The sequence below is a fragment of the Emydura macquarii genome, unplaced genomic scaffold, assembly GCF_026122565.2.
Source record: "Emydura macquarii macquarii isolate MOO-44397 ecotype Brisbane River unplaced genomic scaffold, CSIRO-AGI_Emac_v2 contig_629, whole genome shotgun sequence".
NCBI lineage: Eukaryota > Metazoa > Chordata > Testudines > Chelidae > Emydura > Emydura macquarii.
Genome location: NW_027130766.1, coordinates 7101166 through 7124066, shown reverse-complemented (window position 1 = coordinate 7124066; position 22901 = coordinate 7101166). Strand labels below are relative to the sequence as shown.

At 54.9% G+C, this 22901-nt stretch overlaps 1 protein-coding gene across 1 annotated transcript; it reads left to right on the top strand.

The window, feature by feature from the left end:
* Nucleotides 1–259: 259 nt before the first annotated feature.
* On the top strand, nucleotides 260–5508 carry NEUROD2 (neuronal differentiation 2). Its single transcript, XM_067540922.1, has 2 exons — nucleotides 260–394; nucleotides 2130–5508. Exon 2 carries the CDS (start codon nucleotides 2135–2137, stop codon nucleotides 3215–3217), a length of 1083 nt encoding a protein of 360 aa, XP_067397023.1. The 5' UTR covers nucleotides 260–394; nucleotides 2130–2134; the 3' UTR covers nucleotides 3218–5508.
* The last annotated feature ends 17393 nt before the right edge of the window (nucleotides 5509–22901 follow it).

Sequence of the window (22901 nt, the reverse complement as noted above, 5' to 3'; positions counted from 1 at the left end):
GCGAGCTGCCCAGATCCCATTGTTCGGGCTGAGCTCGGGTTCCTCGCCAGGGGTCCCATTCTGCCGCGTGTGGGCAGAGCTGCAGATCTGGATGGGGTTTTTTTTTCGGAGCGCGGAGTGACAGATGGCGATTCCTCCTTCCCCAGAGAGAAAACTCTCCCTGAATGCAGGCGCATGTCAATCATTGGCTCTCATGTGATCGCTCCTGCCGATGACGTGCCAACCATATGGCACTGGCATCAGAGCTGGTACCCCCTCTGCTTGGTAGAGATGTCACTCTGGCTTCCTTTTGGATAACGCACTGAAGAAAGCTGGAGCACCTCGCGGAGATTTGCCCTGGTCCCAGAAGATGCTGGGGACAATGAAATAAGAATTCCTCCAGTCAGCTTTGACGGTAAGTTATGTAAGAAGTGAAGGGGGTGGGGGCATGGAAACTTGAATGGATGAAAAGCAACTTCCACGGTTATTTAATTTTTTTTTCTCCTCCAGAACTGGCTGTATTATTGTTAGTATTTTGTTAAGTTCCGATCTTTGTGTGTGTGTGTGTGTCTGTGTGTGTGAGGCCTATTTACACGTCCCCGATTTCAGATTAGAGAGCTCTACAAAAATGAAAACCGATCAAATAAACTACCTCCCATCTGTGGTCCCACCAGGGAAATAGAGCGAGATGTGGCTGAACACATCGGGCAGGAACAAAGATGAAGCAAAGATTTAAAAAAAAAAAAAAATGGAATGGAGGGAAGGGGTCTTAAAAAATCCGAAGGCTCCTGTTTTAATTTTTGCTGGTTTAAAAAAAAAATTGCAACAGACCCAGACCCAGACCCAGACACACACAGAAAGAAAGCGCTGAGGAAATTGACCCGGGATCTCTCCCTTCGATCGCCCGGCTGGGGCGAAAGATTCTCGCAGCGAGACGATTTTGCAAACCCAGAGAAATGTCCGCGCCGGCGACCGCTGGCCGTAAACGCGCCCGTGATGCAAACTGGAGAGTTTCGGCCACACACGCCCCGTGTCTGGAACCGGGGCTGGCCCCGAAGGGATCTTTATTTGCATTTTTCAATTGGGATTTAAAAAAACGAAATCAAATCGACCCGCGACGCGTGCTCGTTGGGTTCGGTGTCCGCCGGCGAGGGGTTGCTCTGCACCGCGGCTGGGGTGTGAATTTATCTCTCTCTGCACCGAGAAGGCTTGAGCAAAATCACAGGAACGTGACGTGGGGGGGAAAGGGCGATTGAATGCAAAGTGGGGCAGCTGGGCCGGGGACCCGGGGGGGGGGGGCGCAGTGGGTCGGATCCGGCTGGTGTGGGGAAGAAGGGGGGGGTCGAAGTTATTCCTAATAATACGCATCGGATCGGCGGTTTGGAGCCGGGCGAAGGGTGGGAAAATGGGGCTGAGCCGAGCCTCCCGGCAGGAAAAGTTGAGGATCGAAACCCGCCTGTCGCAGGGTCGGGGGCCGCAGAGGAAGGGACGGACGTGGGCGCCCGGGGGGAGGCGAAGATTTGGCCAGGAAAGTGTCCGCCGAGGAGGGAGCGAGACGCGAAGGGGGCGAAATCCGGTGCCCAACATTTAAACCCCAAAGACGGCAGGAAATGGGAAAAAAAAAAGTCATTTCAAATCAGGATCGAAAGCGGGAGTTCAGGATCTGCCCGGCCCGCCGGGCACCCTCCCCTGGAGCCCGCCGGGCGGCACGGGGCAGCCGGCGCCTCTGAATCCGGCTTTGACCCGGTGCGCCCCGGCCGATTCCCCCCTCCCCAGAAAACCCGCCGCCTGGCCCGTGCGGACGCGGCTCCGCTTAGCCGCATCGGTGGGTTCCCAACCCGGGACCAGCCGGCCGCACCCCGGGGCGGATCGGTGCTGAAATGATCGTGTTCCCGCGGCCCATTTACACGTGCGGAGACGTATCGATGCAAACCGCATTTGCCTCCCCCCGCCCCCCCCAATTTAATTTCCTGACGATCCAGCCCATCCCGCACACACAGGGCAGGGGATGAGACGCCGGCGGGCCCCCGCTGCGGGCCGAGGGGCTGGGGACATGGCGGAGGTCGCCGAGGGCCCTGGTGGAAGGCGCGTGGCTAAAATGTCTCGTCTCTGTCACTCCCCCCCCCCCCAATTCCCCCCCCCCCCCCCAGCCATCATGTTGACGAGGCTGTTCAGCGAACCCAGCCTGATCCCCGAGGTGCAGAAATTCTCCAGCTGGGCGGAGGAGTGCGAGGAAGAGGATGCCAGGAGCGAGGAGGAGGAGGAGGAGGAGGAGAGGAAAGGGAAGAGCGGCCCGCTGCCGGAGGAGCAGAGGGACGGCTCCTTGGGTGAAAACAAAGAGGAAGGGGATATAGGCGGGGACGAGGAGGAGGAGGAGGAGGAGGAGGAAGGGCTGGAGGAGGCAGAGGGCGACCGGCCCAAGAAGCGAGGCCCCAAGAAGCGGAAGATGACCAAAGCCCGGCTGGAGCGCTCCAAGCTGCGGCGCCAGAAAGCCAACGCCCGGGAGCGCAACCGCATGCACGACCTGAACGCGGCGCTGGACAACCTGCGCAAGGTGGTGCCCTGCTACTCCAAGACGCAGAAACTCTCCAAAATCGAGACCCTGCGCCTGGCCAAGAACTACATCTGGGCGCTCTCCGAGATCCTGCGCTCGGGCAAGCGGCCCGACCTGGTGAGCTACGTGCAGACTTTGTGCAAGGGCCTCTCCCAGCCCACCACCAACTTGGTGGCCGGCTGCCTGCAGCTGAACTCCCGGAACTTCCTGACGGAGCAAGGCCAGGAGGCCGGGAGGTACCACGGCGCCAACTCTTCCTTTGCCCTGCACCCCTACAGCTACCAGTGCTCCCGGCTGTCCGGCGCGCAGTGCCAGTCCAGCACCATGGCCAGCTCCCACGCCTTGCGGACACACGCCTACTGCGCCACCTACGAGACCCTCTATGGGAACGCCTCCCCAGACTACAACAGCTCGGAGTACGACGGGCCCCTGAGCCCCCCACTGTGCATTAATGGCAACTTTTCCCTCAAGCAAGACTCTTCCCCCGACCACGAGAAAAACTACCACTATTCTATGCACTATTCCGCCCTGCCCAGCTCCCGCCCCTCCAGCCATAACCTGGTCTTCGGCTCCTCGGGGATGCGCAGCGCCGTTCACTCCGAGAACCTCTTGTCTTACGATATGCATCTGCACCACGAGCGGGCCCCCATGTACGAAGAGCTCAATGCGTTTTTCCATAATTAACTCCCCGGTGGCCGCTGACATTTCACACACACACACACCGCCCCCCCCCTCCCCCCCCGCCCCGCCACCCACCTCCATCCTGTTCTAGGGTTTCAATGTTCCCGCCCCACCACTGTGAACGTATCCTTGTTCGGTGTCCCTTTGTAACACACGCGCCCGCACACAAATCTAGACCTTGCTAAACTTAAGGCTGTATGTGAACTAGTCCCCCCCCCCCTTTAATTGTCCCCCCCCCCCCCAGGAGAACAGACCAGAACAGACTATACCTTGAAAAGAAAATTTACTTTGGTGCAATATATATATATAATGTTGTTGTTTTTTTAATTAAAAAAAAAAAAGTTAACCTTCAGGTTTGCAGTTGATTGAAACAGTGTCTATTCTGGCCACAGGGAAAGAAAGTTTTAGGGAGAAAAAAATTGGGCAATTATAAACCAGACAATTTTTTTTTAAATGGCAAAATGTTGACAGTAAAAAATGAGGGTGGGGGGGAACTGGAGAAATAAAACAATTTTTCCTCCCCTCCACCGCAAAAGTGAAGTCTATTGTTTGGCAACACATCAAAGTAAATTTTAAGCAACGCCAGCTCGTTTGTATCTATTTCTTTATGTATTTCGAATCCAGGATGCTTTTAGAAAGGGTTATGCGAGAACTCTGGATTCGATCCGGCGGTTAAGTGAAAGCTCCCACGGAAGTGTAATGAAGACAAAAATTGTTTGCAACTTCAAATCAGCATTTCAATGCAGTAAGAACTTTTAGAAGCAATAAAGAGGCAAACAGAAGATAAATCTCGATCTCTCGATCTATCTATGCAAGTAGGTACTGAACTAGAAAAGTCAAACTCAAAAGAATCCACATGGAATATTAGACTATGGACCAAGCAACTTGTTGAGGTTAAACGGCGCACTTTTTGATTTGAAGAGAACTGACTGTTTACGTTCCCTTCATTGTGAACAATCAGTGACTTCAGCTTTTTTGAACACCCTTGTACCACGAGTAACATATTTTCCAAATTGTGTGTCATGTTTTTTACCTGTTTTCAAAACTTTTAAAAAAGAGAAAAAAAAAAAAGATTTCTATGAAATGGCAAAAATGTTTTGTTATGCATGGGTAGGAGCAAAAAAAAAAAGGAAAAAAAGCAAAAAAAAGCAAATATGCAAATGATAAAGGTGGTGTGAAGAGACCACTTCTCCCGCTATATATTTGAGTTGGCTATTTTTCCTATGATGAGTACGCGGTCAGTTATTTCTTTATGTAATGCGTTTTGGGGGGCGGGAGGGAAAATTTTGTGTAATGAATACATCCGTATAAAAATATGATATCAAGACCCAAACTGATATATCCTGGTTTTTTTTGTTTTGTTTTGTTTTCTGGTTTTTGTTTTGCTGTTGTTGGCTGGTTTTTTTATTTTTTATTTTATTTTATTTATTTTATTTATTTATTTGTTGGTGCATTGATCGAATTTGCTTCGTTTTTATTTATTCCAATTTGAAGACATTATTTAAATCAGGAGACATCGTTCAAATATTTTTAAACCTGCCTACATCACCTTTAAACATACCAGCATTTTTAAATAAAAGGGAGGAGGAGAATTTCTGAGAAATGTTTTTAAAAGTTTTACAAAAAACAAAGAAACAAAAAAACAACAAAAAAAACCAACAACCAATTGTAGCAAAGGTGAAAATGTCTATCGGACACCAGAAGTGCTTTTGTGTGGTTTTGTTCAGTTTAATTAAGATTAATAAATATTTATGGCAAATGAGATGTAAAAGTAAAACCATTTTCTTAGAGTGCAGTGATTTGTTCACAAGCAGTATTGGTTTACTGGGCTCATGGACACCAAGTTTTACAAACGTCCCGAAGTTCTCGCACATTGCAGGTAGCATCCGAAGGCAGATTTTCCAGGGTTAGACCTGGCATCATATTTTTATTTTCCCTTAAATCTCTCTGACGCTATTTTTAAAAAGTGAAATCCAGACGGTGATGGTGTAAGCAAACAAAACAGACTCTAAAACTTACCAGAAACTGGTAACTGGGGGATGCTTACAAGTTAGAGAGGTTACAAAAGTCCATAAATAAATTGCATGCATCAGGATAAAAGAGAAACAAATATTTTTTCCAGAAACTAATCTCGTAGTTAACTGGGGGTTTTCAGTGTTACTCACACTGGAAATTTCCACGAGGCCAGCTAACTTACCAGCCGCCTCGTTCAGAGCAGCCGTCCGTTGTGATTTGATTCAAAAGTGTAATTAACACGCGTCCTAAGACGACAATTAATAAATATTAAATGTTGACTCTGTCATGTTTACTAGTTTACTTGAAATCCTCCTGCTAAATATATCCACGCGAGCCCCCCTTCTTTCCCCAGCACACTGGGAGAGTGCTTTCTGGGGGGGGGGGATCTCAGGACTGCACCCCTCCCAGGAGCTGAACTTGTCTGCGAGGCAGCTGTGGATTGGCAGCGCGCTTGAAATAGAGACTTCGGGGAGGGTCGCGCTAGATTTCAGACCGCATCATGCAGTCCCCGTGTCTCGTACAGCTGCACCCAGCCTGGCCACCTTCTCCCCTGTGCTGTACGCTGCACTCCGGCTGCGAGCTCCGGTCAGAACAAAACATCTCCCCAAACCACTGGGGCCAGGCACGCCTGGTCTGCCGAGCCGGAACAGACACGTCTGGGGCAGAGGTGCGCGGGGCTGGTGTTGCAATGTTCCCGCGTGCAGATTGTTGTATTGTGTGTATTGTGGGGAAACAAACCAACCACCAGCACCACTGGTAGAAAATCGCTCTCTACCAGGAGGGCAATGCAGAGACAGAGACAACACAATATCACACACACACACACACACACACACACACACACACACACACACACACACACACACACACACACACTAAATACAGCAACGGAATCGAGACGGACCAAATGGCCCTGATCGATGCGAGGGTCTGAGCCATTCCTGATGGCACCCGGGGTTACCCTGCGGGGCTGGCAGAGAAAGGAGGGAAGGCGCCCGGAAATATCACGATCGCTCCCGCCCCCCTGCAGGTTAGCGATCCGGGGCATTGTCTGCGCGCCGGGCGGCGGCGGGGAACTCTCCGCAGCTCGCCTGGTGCTGAGCGAACGGCTCGCAGGCCGCAGACGCTGCCCATTCATTCGAAGGAAGCCTCAACTCCAGGCCGCTGATGGCATTGGATCCAGCCTGGTCAATTCGGTTCCTCCCCACCCACTCCCGGCCCTTGGCACGTAAATCCGGAGTCGTCTCTAGGGGCTTCCCGGCCACGTGTAAAAAGCAGGGATCAGGCCGGGCTGTCGGGGTGCCCGCCGGCCCCTGTGCGCTCAGCCGCCCCACGAAACTGTCCCCCCAGCCGGGAGATGCAGGCAGCCGGGGAGAGAGCTGGGGTCGAGACAACCCCCGGAGGGGCAGGCAGAGCCAGGCGCAGGGAGATATCCCCCAGGCTCCTGCTCCGTTTGTGGGGAAGGGCCCGAGCCGAGATGCCCCGTGCAGCGTTTCCCGTGTGTCGCGCTGCGGAGTTTGACCAAAACCCATCCCCGCTGCTTGGTTCGGGTTGTTTTGTTTTTCCCCCAACCCATTAACAAGCCCCCAGCGCCAGGAACAAGACGATCCGGGGTTTCTCTGCCACTAAAAACTCTGGGGGGGGGGTGCTGGAGACCCCCGGCGTGCAGGCCGGGGGGGTGGGGGTTTTCTTCCTACAGCGCCGTGTGAACACCAAATGGAGCTGGGTAAGTCAGGCCTGGTTCCTACAGGGGCGGTTCTCCTTCGCCTAGTGCTGCCCCCTTGGGATCTGTCTCTGGGCCTGGGTCTGCCGGGCCCGCACAGCTGCCATGGGCCGACGGAAGAAGGAGGCGGTATTCGGGGACCGGTCGGCGGGTTGCTGTCAAGGTGTGTTGCACCTGGGCCGGGATTCCAGGAACCCTGGCGCGTGGCAGCCGCAGCTCTCCCTCCCTCGCGCACACACACACACACACACACACACACACACGCACACACACACGCATGCACACACACACACACACACACACACACCATTTTCAACCCCCCTATTCTCAAATCTGTCGAGTCAGGGGTCAGGTAGCGAAGGCTGAACCTTTCCAGGACCGAGCCTGTCCAGGGGCTGTCCCCGGAGCTGCGTGTGGACACGTCCTGCCCTGGCTCCCCGCAGAAGGAGGTGAAATGTACGAGGTGTTTTTACCTTCGGAACTTCCCAGCCACAACGTCCGCAGGCGCTTCCGAATCGACCCACCCCCCCCCCCCGTGACTCCCAGGCGCGGTCAGCGCTTAATACACCTGGTGCCTGAGTCACCCTTTGCTGGGAGTGTGACGATCGCACACGAGTGTGTGTGTGTTACACGGCAATGGGCGGACGTGTGGACCACGCAGCGATGCATAGTCCATACGGTCTATGCACAGGTCACACCTGGTCGATCGGATACAGATATCTGCCCGGTTCTGACCCATCTGCCTGGATCGCACATTGACCGATCACGCAGCCAGCACATACATCTCCAGAGATCCCGGTTCAAAGAGGGTATCGATCAGCTTGTGCGGACTGCCGGCGCCAGGTTCAAAAGAACAAGGATTGGGGGCAAAGGGGGGAAATAACTGGAGATCTCTGAATTGCACCGAAAAAGGCGCAATGGGCGAATGGAGGGGAACGGGTCAAAACCAAAAGGGTGCACACCGGGAAACACACTTACCACATTTGGTCTGGATCCAATTTAAGTAGCCCAGAAAATGTCACCTTTAAAGTTCCCCCTATTTGGCTGGTTTGATTCTGTGGGATGTGCTCCTCCCCTGACCCGGGCCCGTCAACTTAGGGTCCCAGTTGGGAAAAATCGGGGGTTCTTTTAAACCCAGAAAGCTCCTTCCTCCAGGACGCCAGTAATAACAACCATGTGTTTTAATCATCCGAGTTTCAAGTGTCCGCCTCGGCTCAGGGTTAGAAACGAGCTCGGGAAGAGAAACTACTTTTCAATTCACCCAAGAGGAAATTTTAGGGACCCCCCCCCCACCTTTCCCCGCCGCCTCACCACAGAGACAAAAATATTGAACCCCCCGGTCCCCACTAGCTCAAACGACGGCACGAAGCTGAACCCGATTCCCACCCCTCTGACTTCGGAATCCATAAAACCATGCCCCGTGGAAACAAACAACACGCGACCCTGCACAAACAGCGCCGAGCATTCAGTTCGACCTGCCTCGGCCGGGTGTGGTGGGAACGGGCTGGAAGCGTCAGCTGGGAAGTTGACGAAAAGCGGGGCTCACTTCGGGGGCTTTGGGCGAGGGGGTTGGCTGAAATCTGGAGGTTTTAAAGCACCTGAAAGGCGCGGCCCTCGCCCCCCGTTAGGACAGAAAGTTTGCCGGGTTTATGAAGTTCCTTCCTTAGCCCCTCACTTCGGATCCGCCTTCCGGAGAAAGCTAAAAAACGGGCCCCCTTGTCCCCCGCTAGCGAGAGAAGCCAAGCGCCCCCCAACTCGGAAAGTCAGGGGCGAGTCCTTGCTCCTACGGACCGAGCCGTCGAGGCGTTTCCCTGCTGGCTTCCAAACCTGCCGGTCCCCAAAGAGAAAACTCGGGGTTCAAGGGGCGCATTCCCCCTGAAATTCACCCCCCCGTTCATAAAGGAAGAGGGGAGCGGGGCGCTGCCCGTAGACACAGCTCTGCCGGCCCAGCGCGGCTTCTCCTGCGACTCCTCCTTTTTATATATGGGAAGACAGCAGAGCCACAGGCCGGTTCATGGCCCCATCGCCTGGCGTCTGGGGCCCGCTTTGCGCTGAAGGCTTTAGGGTGTCGGATTATTTCCACGGCGATTATCCACAGTTCCCCCCGTCTGCCCCATTTTCAGGACCCACAAATGCGCTGGGGGCAGAGGCGCGGCGAAAGAAGCCTCCCCCCCCCCCCAACTAGAAATGAAAATCATACCGAGCGGGGATCCACACCGTCGCCAGAATTACAGGGAGCAACATTTCTCCCAAGCAACAGTTTCTGGAGGCGAACAACCCCCCCCCCCTCCCCAGTTGCGCTCCTTTTCCAACCTTCCCGGGTCAGAGGGCGCGCACCCAGACTCGGTATTTTCAACATCGCATTTTGAAAAATTAAAAAGCCCAGAATCCCTCCCCCCCCCCAGCTGGGGCGGTAGAACTGGCCCCCTCCCCCCCCCTTTGCTGGCTTTAAAAAAAAAAGTGCGACCCTTTCCAGGCTCAGACTTTTTGCAAGAGTCGCTCAGCTGTCACCGCCCGGCGCGCAGGCGGGCGCGGTCCCTGGCAAAGCCGAGGCTCTCTGCTGGGAGACTCACGCCAGGCGCCAGCCAAGGGGCAGTGCGGAGAAGGGGTCAGCCAGCGATCCCGGCTCTAGGACATCTGTTCATCATCGCGCCGGTTTAAAGGGAAAGGCCCTTGGCCGCCGTGCACGGCCCCGGACTGCCCGCCACCAAAGCAGAGCTGGGGGAGGGTCCGTGCAAGGGGGCCGCGCAGGCCAGGGACCATGCAGAGGGGGGGACTTGCAAAGCGGGGTGGGGGGCGGCTGTGGAAGGGGGGGAGGGTGACGGGAACTAGGATTCATTTGCAAATGTCTGACGGCGTCTGGATTTTAAGTCTCTTCCCTCCGAGCCTCCCCCGCCTCGTGTTTCTAAAGCCAGATTCCCACCCAGCCTTGCAAACCGGCCCGTGTTCTCCAGCCTTTGGCTATCAGATAAAACGCTCCGGGGTTTTCCCCCCTTCGCCTTAGCAGCGGCCACACTTTGCAAAAACCCAGCCTAGTTTTACATGGAAACAGCTGGGAAAATACGAAAAACGATTCAAAGCTCCAAGTACGAGCTGGCCGGCAGAAGAGCGGGGGTCGTTTACAGGTCACCTGGGCGGATTGGAAAGGGGCTGAGATTTCCTGGTGAGAGTGGATCGAAACCCTTCCCAGGACAGCGAGTGTGGGGTGAAACCCACCAACGCTTAGCTACAAGCGGGGGGGGAGGGGGCTTCGCAGAGGCCCCTAAAATAGACACTTTGGGTCCAATGGAAATGGCGTTAAGGATTTCACACTAGGAAAGAGGTTCACTTACACACACACACACACCACCACACACACCACCACACACACACCAGTCTTGAATCGGCCCAAATTGTTAAAAAGGGAGATTTCCTTTTACAACCCGAACCTGCGCGCACCGGAATTCGGATTATCCCTGCCCGCGATAGGCGAGAAACACCATCGAAACGCATTTTAAAACAACAATCGGTAACAATCATTCATAGCCATAACAGCAGAACGCCGGGGACTCCGAATTACACCTGGTCTCCTCGGGACTATTTCATTTTAAAAGTTCTATTTTTTTCCTCCCTTCTACCCCCTAACTCTTTTGAAAGCAGCGGTAGCCAAAGAGAACCGCAAAATCGCCCCGTGGTGGGGTTATTTTTCCCCTTTTCTTTCGTTCTTTCTTTTTTCCTTTCCATGACAAAAAAGAAGCGAATGTAAACAGTCTTGCATGCCAACCGACTGCCACCGTGTACCGCTGGGCAGTGCCAGCCAGGGGAGGAGTCATTGCTTCAGTTTAAATTTCATGGCATCTGTTCATTATTATACAATGTGGATTTTTATATGGACAGCTAAATTAAAGACAGATTTCTGCCAAAATTGCAGATATCATAAAAAAATGATGACACAGGACCTGGTCGCGTTGCTTTGTTTTTTAGGGTTTTGTGTTTTTTTTAAATACCCCTAGAATTAGCTGGCGAGGGAGGTTTGGTTTTGTTCCGTTGCAGCGAGCCCTGGCTGGGGTGCGGGCGATCCGTGCTATTTACCAGGGTGCTCCGTGTGCTAATAAATACCTCTCTGTATGTACGGCTTGGGGTGGGTGGAAGGGCTTTTTTCACAGCTGCAAAAAGGGGTGGCACGTCACACTAAAAACCAGGCAGTTCCCCGAGTCTCAGGGTCTGGGCACTGCCAGGGATGATCCTTTTCAAATCGCGAAGCAAGACAGGCTCCGATTTCTTCCGATTCTGGGAGGCAGCTACAAAAATGCAGCGCGTGAAGAAGGGTTTTTGGTTTGTTTTTTTTTTAAGGTTGTTTCCAGCAAGAATCGGAAATTTTCAATTGAAAAAAAAAAAATCCACCCGGGGGTTGGGTTAGATTCATTCCCAGGTATTTAAAACTAATACTCAGAATTCAAAAAGACGCCGGTGGATTTAAACCTGGCCTGAATCGGAGGATGGAGGATGGCCGTTCATAGTTCTTCTTTTCCTGCCCTTCTACAGTCTGTCTTCCTCCCCCACTCCCTCCTCACCGCTCCAATCTGACAGGATTCAGAGCAACAGAGTTAAAACCAGGACATCTGTGCCTAGAGCGACTGTGAATAGCCAAACCTGCCAAGCACTGTTGGCATGATCCGAGTAACAAATGCTGATACTTCGCAATGCTGAGCAGGTGGGCCACTCCGGCTCCCAAAAAAACCCTCCCTACTGGACCCCCCCCGCCCCTTATAACAGCGCCGCGTCTCTCTGCTTTGAGACTCCCCCGCCCTGCCTCTGCTGAGCCTCACCCTGGAAAGCAACTTGACCGACACGCTCAGTGCACTGATGACAGTGAAGCGAAGTCATACCTGTGCACACGAGGCTGGTCCCTTCCGAAGGTGGGTTGCTCACCTGACACTTCAGAGGCAGACGGGGGGCGGGGGGGGGGCCTGGCTCAAGGATTGAACGAGTTACTGTTTAAAATGCGCAGGGGCCGCACTGCTAAGAAAATTAAGTCGAGACGTGCGTGTGGACAGCCAGGTAAAACAGGTGCAGAAAACATACACATAGACTGGCTATGCCGCATACCCACCGTCCACACTCCTGGAGAAAGGCGCGCGATAGATAGACAGACAGACACACAGACAGACAGGATTACACCTCATTTTCTTTACGGAGGTAGCTCTGTTCTGTCTATATACAATACAGACATCCACAACGACAGATACCGCTATGCAATCTAGACATGAAGACTCTGCTATAGTCATGCCATATTATAAATGACCCGGGGGCTGTGTGAATTGTGTCCGGTTTGTATCCAGTCACGCGTGTGGACATTATTTCTAGGTGGACGGGAGTCCAGACACACGAGCACGGTGCGGGGTTTGACTTCCTGTCTGCTGGGTTAGATGCAGGGTGTGTGTGCTCCGAACAGACACTAGCTACAGAGCCGTGAACGCAAGTCTACAATACACCCTGCCAGACTTTATCCGAGGCTTAGCACATCCCGTGCATCCACACAGCGATACATGACAGACTTTTCCTCCTTCTTGGCTCTGGCTAGAGCGATGCTCTGTGCGCCCGGGAATAGCAGCCGGATAAATAGCCCTGCACTGCCGTGCACCGAGCAGCAGAGAAATGTGGGGCTGGGCGGGGCTCGGGAGGTCAGCGGGGCCAGCCCTTCCGCACGGAAGTAGGGTACAATAAACCTAGACGCTCACATACACACCTCCTAGTCTTCATGTGTGTAGCACGCACACACACGCACACACACACACACACACACACACACACACAACACACAGATTGCACCTATCCTGCCCTAGCTGGACCCGCTATTAGCAGTGTACACAACCTGCCCGCTGTGGAGCTAAGGGCTGGCCTGTGCGTTCACACCTCCCACGCCGCACCGCCCCCAGCCCCTCTCCAGCTGGGCGCCTTTGTTTCTCGCTAAATGCACACGTTGCTCTGCGGACACCCCCCCCCCCCCCCCCACACACACACACCGGTGTCTGTACAGCGCTCGCACGGCTGGAGCGGGAGACCCGACGCGTCTACACGGGCGGGCCCAACCCGCAGCTCGTGGGACCCGCGCGGCCCAGCTCGGTCGAGCCGGTGCAGCCGGACCACCTGCACCCGGTGCCGACCGCTCCTGGCCGATCGCCCAAAGCCCTGCCCTCCTTCGGCCGGGCTCTGACTGCACCCCCAGACACGAGACGTGCACGGGGTGTCACACGCAGCGGGGTGTGTGTTTATTGTGCACACACACACACACCCAGCAATCCACATTGGGATGTGAGACTGGCCGGGCTCGTCTCTTCCCAGCCGAAGAGGCAGGCTGCTCTTCGCCAAGAAGACGCAGCTTCCTCCGGGGGGAGCGGAGCGGAGCGGAGCAAGCGTCACTCCGGCCCGGCGCCAGGCGGGGGGCGCTGGGGGCTGCGAGGCGGAGTCTCGCGCGCATCACACATTCCGGGACATCTGTTCGCTAGAGAAGTCTGCAGCCGGGCACCGCCAGCCCTGCAGGAGCCTGCAGCCCCGAGTCCGGGGGGTGCTCGTGTGCACACGTGGGCAGCGGACCCCACTGCAGCGGGACCACACCCGCTGGTGCTAGCTGTGAAGTGGAGCGAGCTGGGGCAGGACGCGGGTCTCTTTCCCCAGCGGGCCGGGCTTTCGGCAAAGTTGCCCTGCGAGGTCAGAGGACGAGGCTTCCAGGCGCAGCCAGAATCCATTAGTCGGTGGCCCGGTTATCACCGGTTTAATTCGGATACAGGCTGAAACACACAACAGCGACTGGCAGCTGCACCTAAAAAGGACCCCGGCTCGGGGGGGTGGAGCGGCAGGCAAACATCCTGCCCCCCCAAAGTGGATGGCAGCGGAGGGGAAAGGAAGCGATCGCCTCTCCCAAGAGGTGGGGTGTGGGGAGGAGGGATTTGGGAAGGGAAGATCTGAGGGATTCACGTTCCCCTTGGCCCCCAGTGCTCTGGGGTTTACTGGTGAACCAGTAGTGAACCAGAAAGACACAAAGCAACTAGACCCTCGCTCTTCGAGTGGGTTCTTTTAACGTGATCATTTAATGCCAGGAGGTTTACGACCTACCTCCTCTAACGGCTGCAAGGAGGGGAGAAGGGTGGGTCTCCGTAACCCGGAGGTCATGCTATGAAATCTGGCCAGCGAGCGAAGGGCAGATGGAAGCTGGTGGGGGCGCGTTTTGTGCTTAGATAGATTCTGTTGCTTTTTAAAACTGCCATTTTCAAGTGCAAATTCCGAGGCGGCCCGGCCAGCCTGTAACTGACAAGGGGTGAATTTCAAAGTCGTTTGGTTATTCTGCAATTGACAAGAAGATGGGGGGGGGGGGAAGGGGGAGCCTCAGGACGCTCACTATTAATATTTGGAATCATTTCAGCTCGTCCTCATCATTAGTTATTGTTGCATCGTTTACACTCTGGTTCCCTTTAAGATGCGTCTGAAATAGTGGCTTGGTTTGGTTTTCATAACAGCCGTGGGAAATTCCTGATTTTCATCCTTCTGAAATGACATTTATCCATGGGTCAGCTCAGTCCGAGCCAGCCCTGCTCGGATCTCTCCAGCCAGGTGAGATCTTTACCTGCAGGTCCCCTGGTTTTAGAGCCAGGGCTAGGAACAGATTATTTTAAGCAATTACCTCTAATCATTTTTGAGTCCCACAAATATCATTCCTGCTGCCTGGGAAATTATCAGGCAGAGCTGGAGGAAGGGTTTGGATTTTAATTTTAGTTTCAGCCAAACAGATTTCAGACAAAGTGCCGGCGAATAATAAATTCCTCCTCCTCCCCCCTCCACACAGCCAAATAATTTAAAGCCGAGAAACGATGATCTTTCACGGGCTCCAGAAGCCACCGCCTGTGACAACTATGTCAGTGTCTGCTAATGCAATGACTGGCCCCAATGCTGCAGGGGTTTAACCTGACGCAGTGTGCAGCCCCACTGGAGGAAACCCTGCTTCCCCCCCCCAGCCCTAGATTTCAACAGGACAGGATTTACCCCTATTGGCATCAAAGGACTGCTCCCAGGACACAGAGCTAAGCAAGTGGCTGTCTGGGCCATAGCCAGGATGCTCTCCTCAAATTCACCCAGCTTGTAGCTAGGGGCAAGGTGACAAGGAAGCCAGCTTGGTTAAAGACAGACAGACAGAGACACACACACACACACACACACACACACACTCCCCCAGCTTGGTTAAAGACAGACAGACACACACACACACACACACACACACACACACACACTCCCCCAGCTTGGTTAAAGACAGACAGAGACACACACACACACACACACACACACTCCCCCAGCTTGATTAAAGACAGACAGACACACACACACACACACACACACACACACTCCCCCAGACACACACACACACACACACACACACACACTCCCCCAGCTTATCCGCACTGAGATCCGGGCACCAATCAGGGTGACAAAGGAAAGTGCAGAATAACTCGCGCACTTGGCTTTATCAGGGCTGCAGCTTCCTGCCTCTCTGGCGTGGGGTGGGGGCACCAGGATCAGGTGTTTCCCACCTGATCAGCTATCCCAAGGCTGGTAAGTCTGCTCCTTCTGCACCGGGGCTGCCGCCATGTGGCCTGGACTCTTCTACGGAGCCTGGCTGGGTTTGTTTTTTTTAAAGCCACTGACAAATTTATCCCCCTGTGCAGGGGAGCAGAGTATTTTCCTCTGGGAGAAGGTGGATAATTGGGAGAGCAAATTGGCTTCCCCCTCTGTGCGAGGCTGCTCCCAAACCTTTGCATTTACACACGTGTTCTGGTGTTGCTGTAGCTGCACTACCCAACCATGGCTGCCTGGCATGTCAGCAGCGGCTCCGAACCAGGAACTGGGGTCCTAGTTACCCCTGCCTGTGCTCGGGGAAGGAGAAGCTAAGGTGCCTTTAAACTCTCTTTGCAATCCTTGTCTTCCAGGGCCCTGCAGGGTGTGTCTACACTGCATTGTACACCCAGGTCCGTGGGACCCAGGCTCATTGACTGGGTGTGTCCAAGCCTGCGAGTGAGCCTCCACACCGCACCGTAAAGCTGGGTTCACACAGGCGGGACCTGGGTCTCACACCCACACTGCACTGCGCAGACCTTCTGTCCCGGCTCTATGGCTTGGCCTGCGTCCATACTGTAAAATGACACGGCTTAGATGGGAGTCTCAGTGGAACTCGGGCCGGGCTCTGACCCACCCGCGTGCTTGCTGATCTGAGTCAGACTGATCTGCGTGCGGGCACGTAGGGGACTTGGGCTCAGACCTGAGTCAGAACCCAGGCTTAGTGATAGTGTAGACATAGCTGTAGGGCCCGGCTGTAAAGCCCCTAGGCTTCAGGGTGCTCTGATTGCTGCTCATCACGCCCCTACCCCGGGAGCAGGGCTGCCAACCGGCCCTCACTGACACTTAGCAGCAGCCACGAGAAGGTTCCCACCGCTCTCAGCCCCTTCACGCTGCCCAAGCCGCATCACGCAGGCTTATCACGGCCCTGAACCAGGCCTTGGGGCAGATGGTTCCCACGTGTTGACCACAACCAAATATAAACCAAACCTCCCCCCCTCCCCAAATCTACCCTGGCATATTGGGACCCCCTGCCCCCCCCACACACACACACACTGAGCCCAGCTCTGGCTTTTATCCCCAGCCCAGGGCTGATGAGAAGGGCAAAGCGCTGTGATTCCTCGGTGCACGGTTAGGCCCGTGTGCAAGAGACAGAAGCCTGGGTCGCCCAGTTCTTCTGTGCGTGTGGCGGGGGAAGGGGGAGTTGTTGCAGATTTCATATGGGAAATGTCCACTTTGCTGCTGCTTAGAAGCGGATTTGCAGCCCTGTGTCACCAGCCTGGGCTTGGCCTGAATCCCTCTCCTGAGACGCCCATTTCTCTCGGCAGCTTGGGGATGGCCAGGCTTGGGGGAGGCCTGTATTCGGCAGAAGCAGCTCTTCTCCACCTCACCCCTCTCCCTCTCTCTCTCTCTCTCTCACTTACTCTCTCCCCCAAGTGACTTGAAGCAGCCTGTTCTTCATGCTGGTGCTCACAGCTGTAACCCATCTGCTTTGATTGAGCATTGACAGTGATGAGACAGGCGCTCTGCTTGATGCATCCTGCACGCCTTGTGCTGACTGCGGCAGGATGGAGGGGCCTTTATTATTATTATTAATTATTATTGCTATTTGTCCTGGGCTTGCGTCTTTTGGGGAGGGGTAGGAGGGGACCAGGCCAATAAAACCAGGGTGTCCTCAGTGGGGGAAAAATTAAAGGGATCTTAACTTTCCCCCGGCCTGTTAGCATTTACAGTCAAGGTCCCTGCTGGAAAGAGGGGAGCTGATACACAGACACACACAAACGTCTAGCGCCTCTTAAAAAAAAAAAGACAGGTGGGCTTGACACAGGTGGATGGGTTTGTAGGCAGTGGAGCCTCGATAGAGAAAGGAATGCAGACGGCTTAGAGGGACTGGAACCGGCTGCTTCTGAGACAGACCCACGCTGCCCACCCCTGTGCTATTCCCCCACCCCCCATGGTTCTGATGAGCAAGATCCAGGGCAGTCGCCGCCAACGCTCTGAGCCTCGCGTGGGATGGGGGTGGCTGGATCTGGGCCCAGCGGAGGCTGGTGACGTTTGGAAAGCAAGGAGGTGAAACTGGTGTGCCAAAGATCAAGCAGCGCTTGACTCCTCATCGTTCCCCCGGTGACTTGGGCCTAACGCTGCCGTGCCGTCCTGAATGGGGAACAAGGCCTTCTCTCCCCCCTGCCGGTGCGTGGGTATTCCAGAGCTCCCGCTGGGGGAGTCCAGGGGGCTCATTACAGGCATGTCTGCTGGATCAGGGCCTGGCTTCTCAAAGGGGCAGGGAACCAGGTTGTGGGGCAATACCTCCCCTAAAGGAGAGGGGCCTTCCCTGCAAAGAGGGTGCATGGGTTCTGCGGAGCCCAGCAGGAAAGGCCGAGGGGACGTTTATCTCTGCTGTGGATTCCTGACTGGGCCCAGGCAGAGAGCGTCTGTTGTGAGATCACAGCACAGGGTCCCCGCGTGGAAAGTGTTTGGTTTTCATTCCATGAGGCTGCCTTTTTAACTCCCACGACATTCCCAAGGTGCGAGCTCTGCAACGTCCTGGCGTGCGCACGCACACACGCACACACACACACACACACACGGATACAGACATAAAGACTCCTGCTGGAAGTCTGCAGCGTTAACGCCACTTGATTTCTTAGCATTCGGCGCAATAATGCACAAGGACCCCAAACCAGAGAGAGACAAAGCAGACTGCTCCCTAAAATAGAGGCACAGCTCACCCCACCTTATTCTAGGCTGCCTGGCTGACCACTGACTGATTGCAGCCCCGCCTCACCTGCCGCCAGGACCAGGAAATCTCGGGGGATTTAAAGTGATAGCGCTACAATTGTAATCTAGTTTTCAACACACCACATCCCCTTTCCTAGTGGAGAGGACAGGAGGGTTGCTTCTGCCCATGTGGTATCAGCTCTGGGAATAAACAGAGCCCTCCCATTTCCAAAGCTGTGTCAAGCCAGCCCTAGACCTCACAGAAAGGTTTGCACTGCTTAAGGTGAGTGGAGGACCTGGGTTTGATGCCCCCCTGGGTTACATGTGCCATGAGTTAGCAGGCCGCAGTGGGCACCCCTGTCTCCAAACCACTCCACCCCAGGCAGGCTTTAAGCCAGGCCTCCAAGAGCAGGGGTCGCGGCAGATCAGGACTGAGGTGTGTCGGCAGAGGTTCAGGGTGGGGCTGCTACACACAGGATTTTGAGGACCCGAGTCGCCGTCTGATCACCTAGCCTGTCCTCCTGCTAAACACAGGCCAGAGAGTCAAACCTCCCACCTCACGGGATAAGCCAGCAACTCGTGGCTGCACTGACAGCGTCTGCTACAAACGCCCCCAGACGTGATTTGAAGACTCCCCGGGCTCACCTGCCCTACCCCATGGGGAGCTGCTCCGGGGGTGACTTTCCCTCACTCTTAACCCTGCCCCGTATTTCCAGCTGGAGTTCTTCTGACTTCAAATTTGGGCTGGACGATCTCACTCGGCCTGTCTGCTAGCACTTGAATATCCATCCTCTTCTCCCCGCGTCGGGGCTCAGAGACCACGACAGAGCCGCCCCTTCGCCTTCTCTCCAGTAACCTACATCCCTCGAGCTCACTCAGGGCAGCTCTGCAGCTGGCCAGTTGATCTGGGAGCTCTCCTCTGCAGCCCGCTCCGGTTTTTCAAGCTGACCCCTGACAGCTGTAATCAAAGCAAACCCCCCGGCCTGGGCAAGGCCGAAGCTAGTAAAATGCAGCAGCTCTTAGTGGGAGAAACTGAAATTCTGATAGTCCTTTGTATGGAGGGAAGGTTCCAGTCTCCTTTGTACGCTCCTGTCCCAACCTGAGATCTCTTGTACTCAGCGGATGATGGAACTTGGACCTAGGGCCAGGATCTCGGCACAAATCAGTGACACCAGTGGAGCTCCGGCCCCTTGCTCAGAAGTTTTCAGAGGCAAGCCAGTAAGAACCCAGCATCTTGGAACAAATCAAATCCTCCGGTGTCTTTGCTGTGGTTTTGACCTGCAATCCCCGCACGCCAGCGCTCATTCTAAAATAAACAGCAATAAACACCACGCGCTAAAATAAAGAGGCCGAATCCCTCCTGGCTTGTTACGGGGAATGCAGCAATGTAATAAGTCACATGAAACAATCAGATTCCAAATGGTTTGTTCAACTACTATTAAAGCTCAGCCCACTCCACACACGCCCGCACACGTCACTGGCTCCTTGCCCTGCAATCGACGACTGCTGCAGCTTCCTCGTGTCCCAACAATCTACTGCTCCCAGCAGCGCCCAGGTCTCTGCAGCTCTGGGAGTACAACGCCAGCACCAACAGCTGGAAGCACAGTCTGGAATTCCCGGTCTAACGCAGGAAGCAGGGCAGAAAGGTGGCGCTCAGTCAGCCCAGCGTTAGCAGCCTCGGTGCTCTTATTAACAAAGCACCGCCTGCCGCTGAGGATGCATTGGCTGGACAGGCTCCTTAGGATTTCAATTTTGCCGGGATCCCTGTTGGACAGTTGCTCTTTCCTGCAGCTGGATTGATGCAGGGCAGCCTGGCCTCCGCACACAGCGCCCGAGGAGGTGCAAGTGCAGAACGGGAAGCTAGCAACACTTCGTTCTAATCCTCCCGGCTGGATCACAAGCGCCCTGAGTCAGCCTGTGCCGCAAAGGACACCCCCCCGTCTCCACTCGATGGCAGGCGCAGGTAACCCACCTCCCCAGGAGGCTGTCTACACGGGGACTTAGGTCAGCTTAACTATATCGTTCAGGGGAGTGAGTTTTTCACACCCCCGAGCGATGTAGTTATGCCAACCTAATTTTCTACTGTAGACCAGGCCCTAGTCTGGTGTGAGGCCACTCACCCAGGGATGCAGCCGGGGCCAGGTGACTGGACACAAACAAGTCTTTTAGCCTGTAATGCTGGCCCCTCTGCCTGCTCAGTATAGATCTCTCCCCTACAACTCTGCCAGCCTGCTGCATCCCTTACTGCTCAGGAAATAATCCCTGCCTCAGTTTCCCCATCTACAAAAGGGAGAAAACCATCGTTATTCAGCCATCGCGCAGGGGTGTGGATCAGCTACTTGCTTGGGAGTTGGTAACTGACATATGGTTCAGCTGAAGACAGCGAATAATCAGGGTGACCCCCCCCACCCTGGCCATCTCCATTCCCCTTAGTAGCCCATGACAGAGAAAAGGCACCAGCGCCTCCCCCCCCCAGAGCCAGCCGCTGCTCTGGCTCTCCCGGCCAGGATTCTGACCGTGCCTCCCACCCTGTCACTTTCTACGGCGTCGATCGGGGCACCTGTCACCATAGCAACTAAGGGGCTGGGGCCTAGATTTTCGAAAGCGACCAATGATTTCAGGTGCCCAACTTCACGTCAGTTAATGGGGCCTAGTTTTTGGCAGGGGGACGGGCCCCGCACTTCCTGAAAATCAGGCCTCTTCAAGGTGCCTCAGGCTGGGCACCTTCCCCCCAAAACCCTCCCCAGAATGCTAGCCCCCTTTCAGACCTCGGCCCTAGACTCCCAGGCGAGTGGAGACACAGGATGGGGGGGTCAGTCAGGAGCCAGCTGCACCATTGTATTGTGCTCAGTGGGGTGGGTGTGAAGGTCAGACCACGGCGGTGAAGTGGATAGACGTGATGGTGGCCCCAGCCATAGGAGTAGGGGATCTGTGTGTGTTTGCGGGGGAGGCGCCGTCTGGCTTTGACCAGCTCTCTGCGCCTTGTGGCTTTAAGTCCTGGCCTGCTGCCTCCCCAGCCTTGTGTCCCCCAGTATCAGCAGAGCCCGGCCCCAGCCCCCCAGATGCAGCCCCCGTCTGCTTCGCTTTGGAGCCTGCAAGGCCAGGAGGGGGCGAATGCACCTTCGTGCCGCCTGCATGACTCCGCATCTCTGGGAGTAGCACGGCGGTGGTAACAGCTGTTACTTCAGTTCTAACCCCGCTAATATGGCAGCAATATTGCCAGCCCGGCGAGCACACAGGAGGTGCCTTTGTGAATGCCTCTGTGTGCGCGAGAAAGACAGAGACCAGCAGGATCCAGACCAGATTCCTGTTCCAAAACCTGGATAGCAGGCAGAGATTTTTCTAAGACCCCTCCGCCATTGTCAAACCTCCCCCCCCTCTCATCCTCTGCTGTTTTTCCAGGCGATCTTTGCAATCAGACAGGGAAGAAAGAAATCAGGGGAGGGAAACGGGATCCTCCCAGATCTCCGGCAGGAGAAGGACAAGATGAAATAAGGCGGGACCGGCTGACGAATGTCGTGTTGGTGAGCAGAGCTTGGACCCAGGGCCCTGGCTGCATGAGAGGGGGAAGAAGACAGAGCAAGGCGGGGTTCGAAGAGGGGGCTCTGGGGACATCTGCAGAGCTGGGCTGAAGGATGTCCACAGGGAAAGAGCTGACACCTGCCGCGGGAGTGGCCATTTCCAAAGCTAGACGGGAGGGTCTGTCAGAGAGGAGGACTGGGAAGGATGATTTGTGGTATCCAGCGGGGGGAGTAAACCCAAACTCCCCATTTCAGTACAAACCTTGATGTAGCTACTACCTCCCTGCTATCGGGGGGCGGGAGGAGACACAAACCTATGGGCCACTTCAAAGCCAGGTTCTGATCCCTGCATGGACCGTGGTCAAACAGCATCAATACCGGGGTGGTCATCTAGTTACATGGCAGCGGTGCCAATTTAATCGGTTTCCAACCCACTCTGTACATTCGAACACTCCTTTAATCTCCATTCCTGGGGCTACGCTGTGGGTCTGGCCTGGTGCCCACTGCAGGCCCAGGGGTTAGTGGAGGGGGATTTGACCCCGACATCCAGTGGTATGACAGAGCTGAACTGCTGAGGGAGACGTAACTGGACGTCACCACTGCATGCAAGGGGCCCGGCTTCGCAGCCCCATCTGACCTGGGATTTCAGTGGGACGCAGGGGCAGATGGCTTCCTTGATTTCAGAGCTGATTTCATAGGGCACAGGGGAATTAATTTCCTGGGGGACTGGAGTGTGATTTCCCTGATTTCTGAACTGACTGCATGGAACAAAAGAGGGATTGACGTCCACAAATATAGGCCACCCGTGGGCTGATTTAACTGATTTCAGACTTGATTTCATGGGTCACAGAGCAGCTGATTTCATGGGGTTCAGGCAAGTGATTTCAGTGCTGATTCGGGTGAGATACAGGAGGAACAGATTTCAGAGGGCCCCTGGGTCACAATGGCACTGATTTCATCAGACAGGGGACCGATTTCATGGAGCACTGGAGAATGATTTCCCGGATTTCAGTGGGACGCAGGAGGGCTGCAGATTTCCTGCTCCTCCGTCCATGCTGAAAACATCACCAGGCAAAGCGGCGATGGCAAAACACTGGTGCGTGGTCCCCACGAGACCTGCTGCACT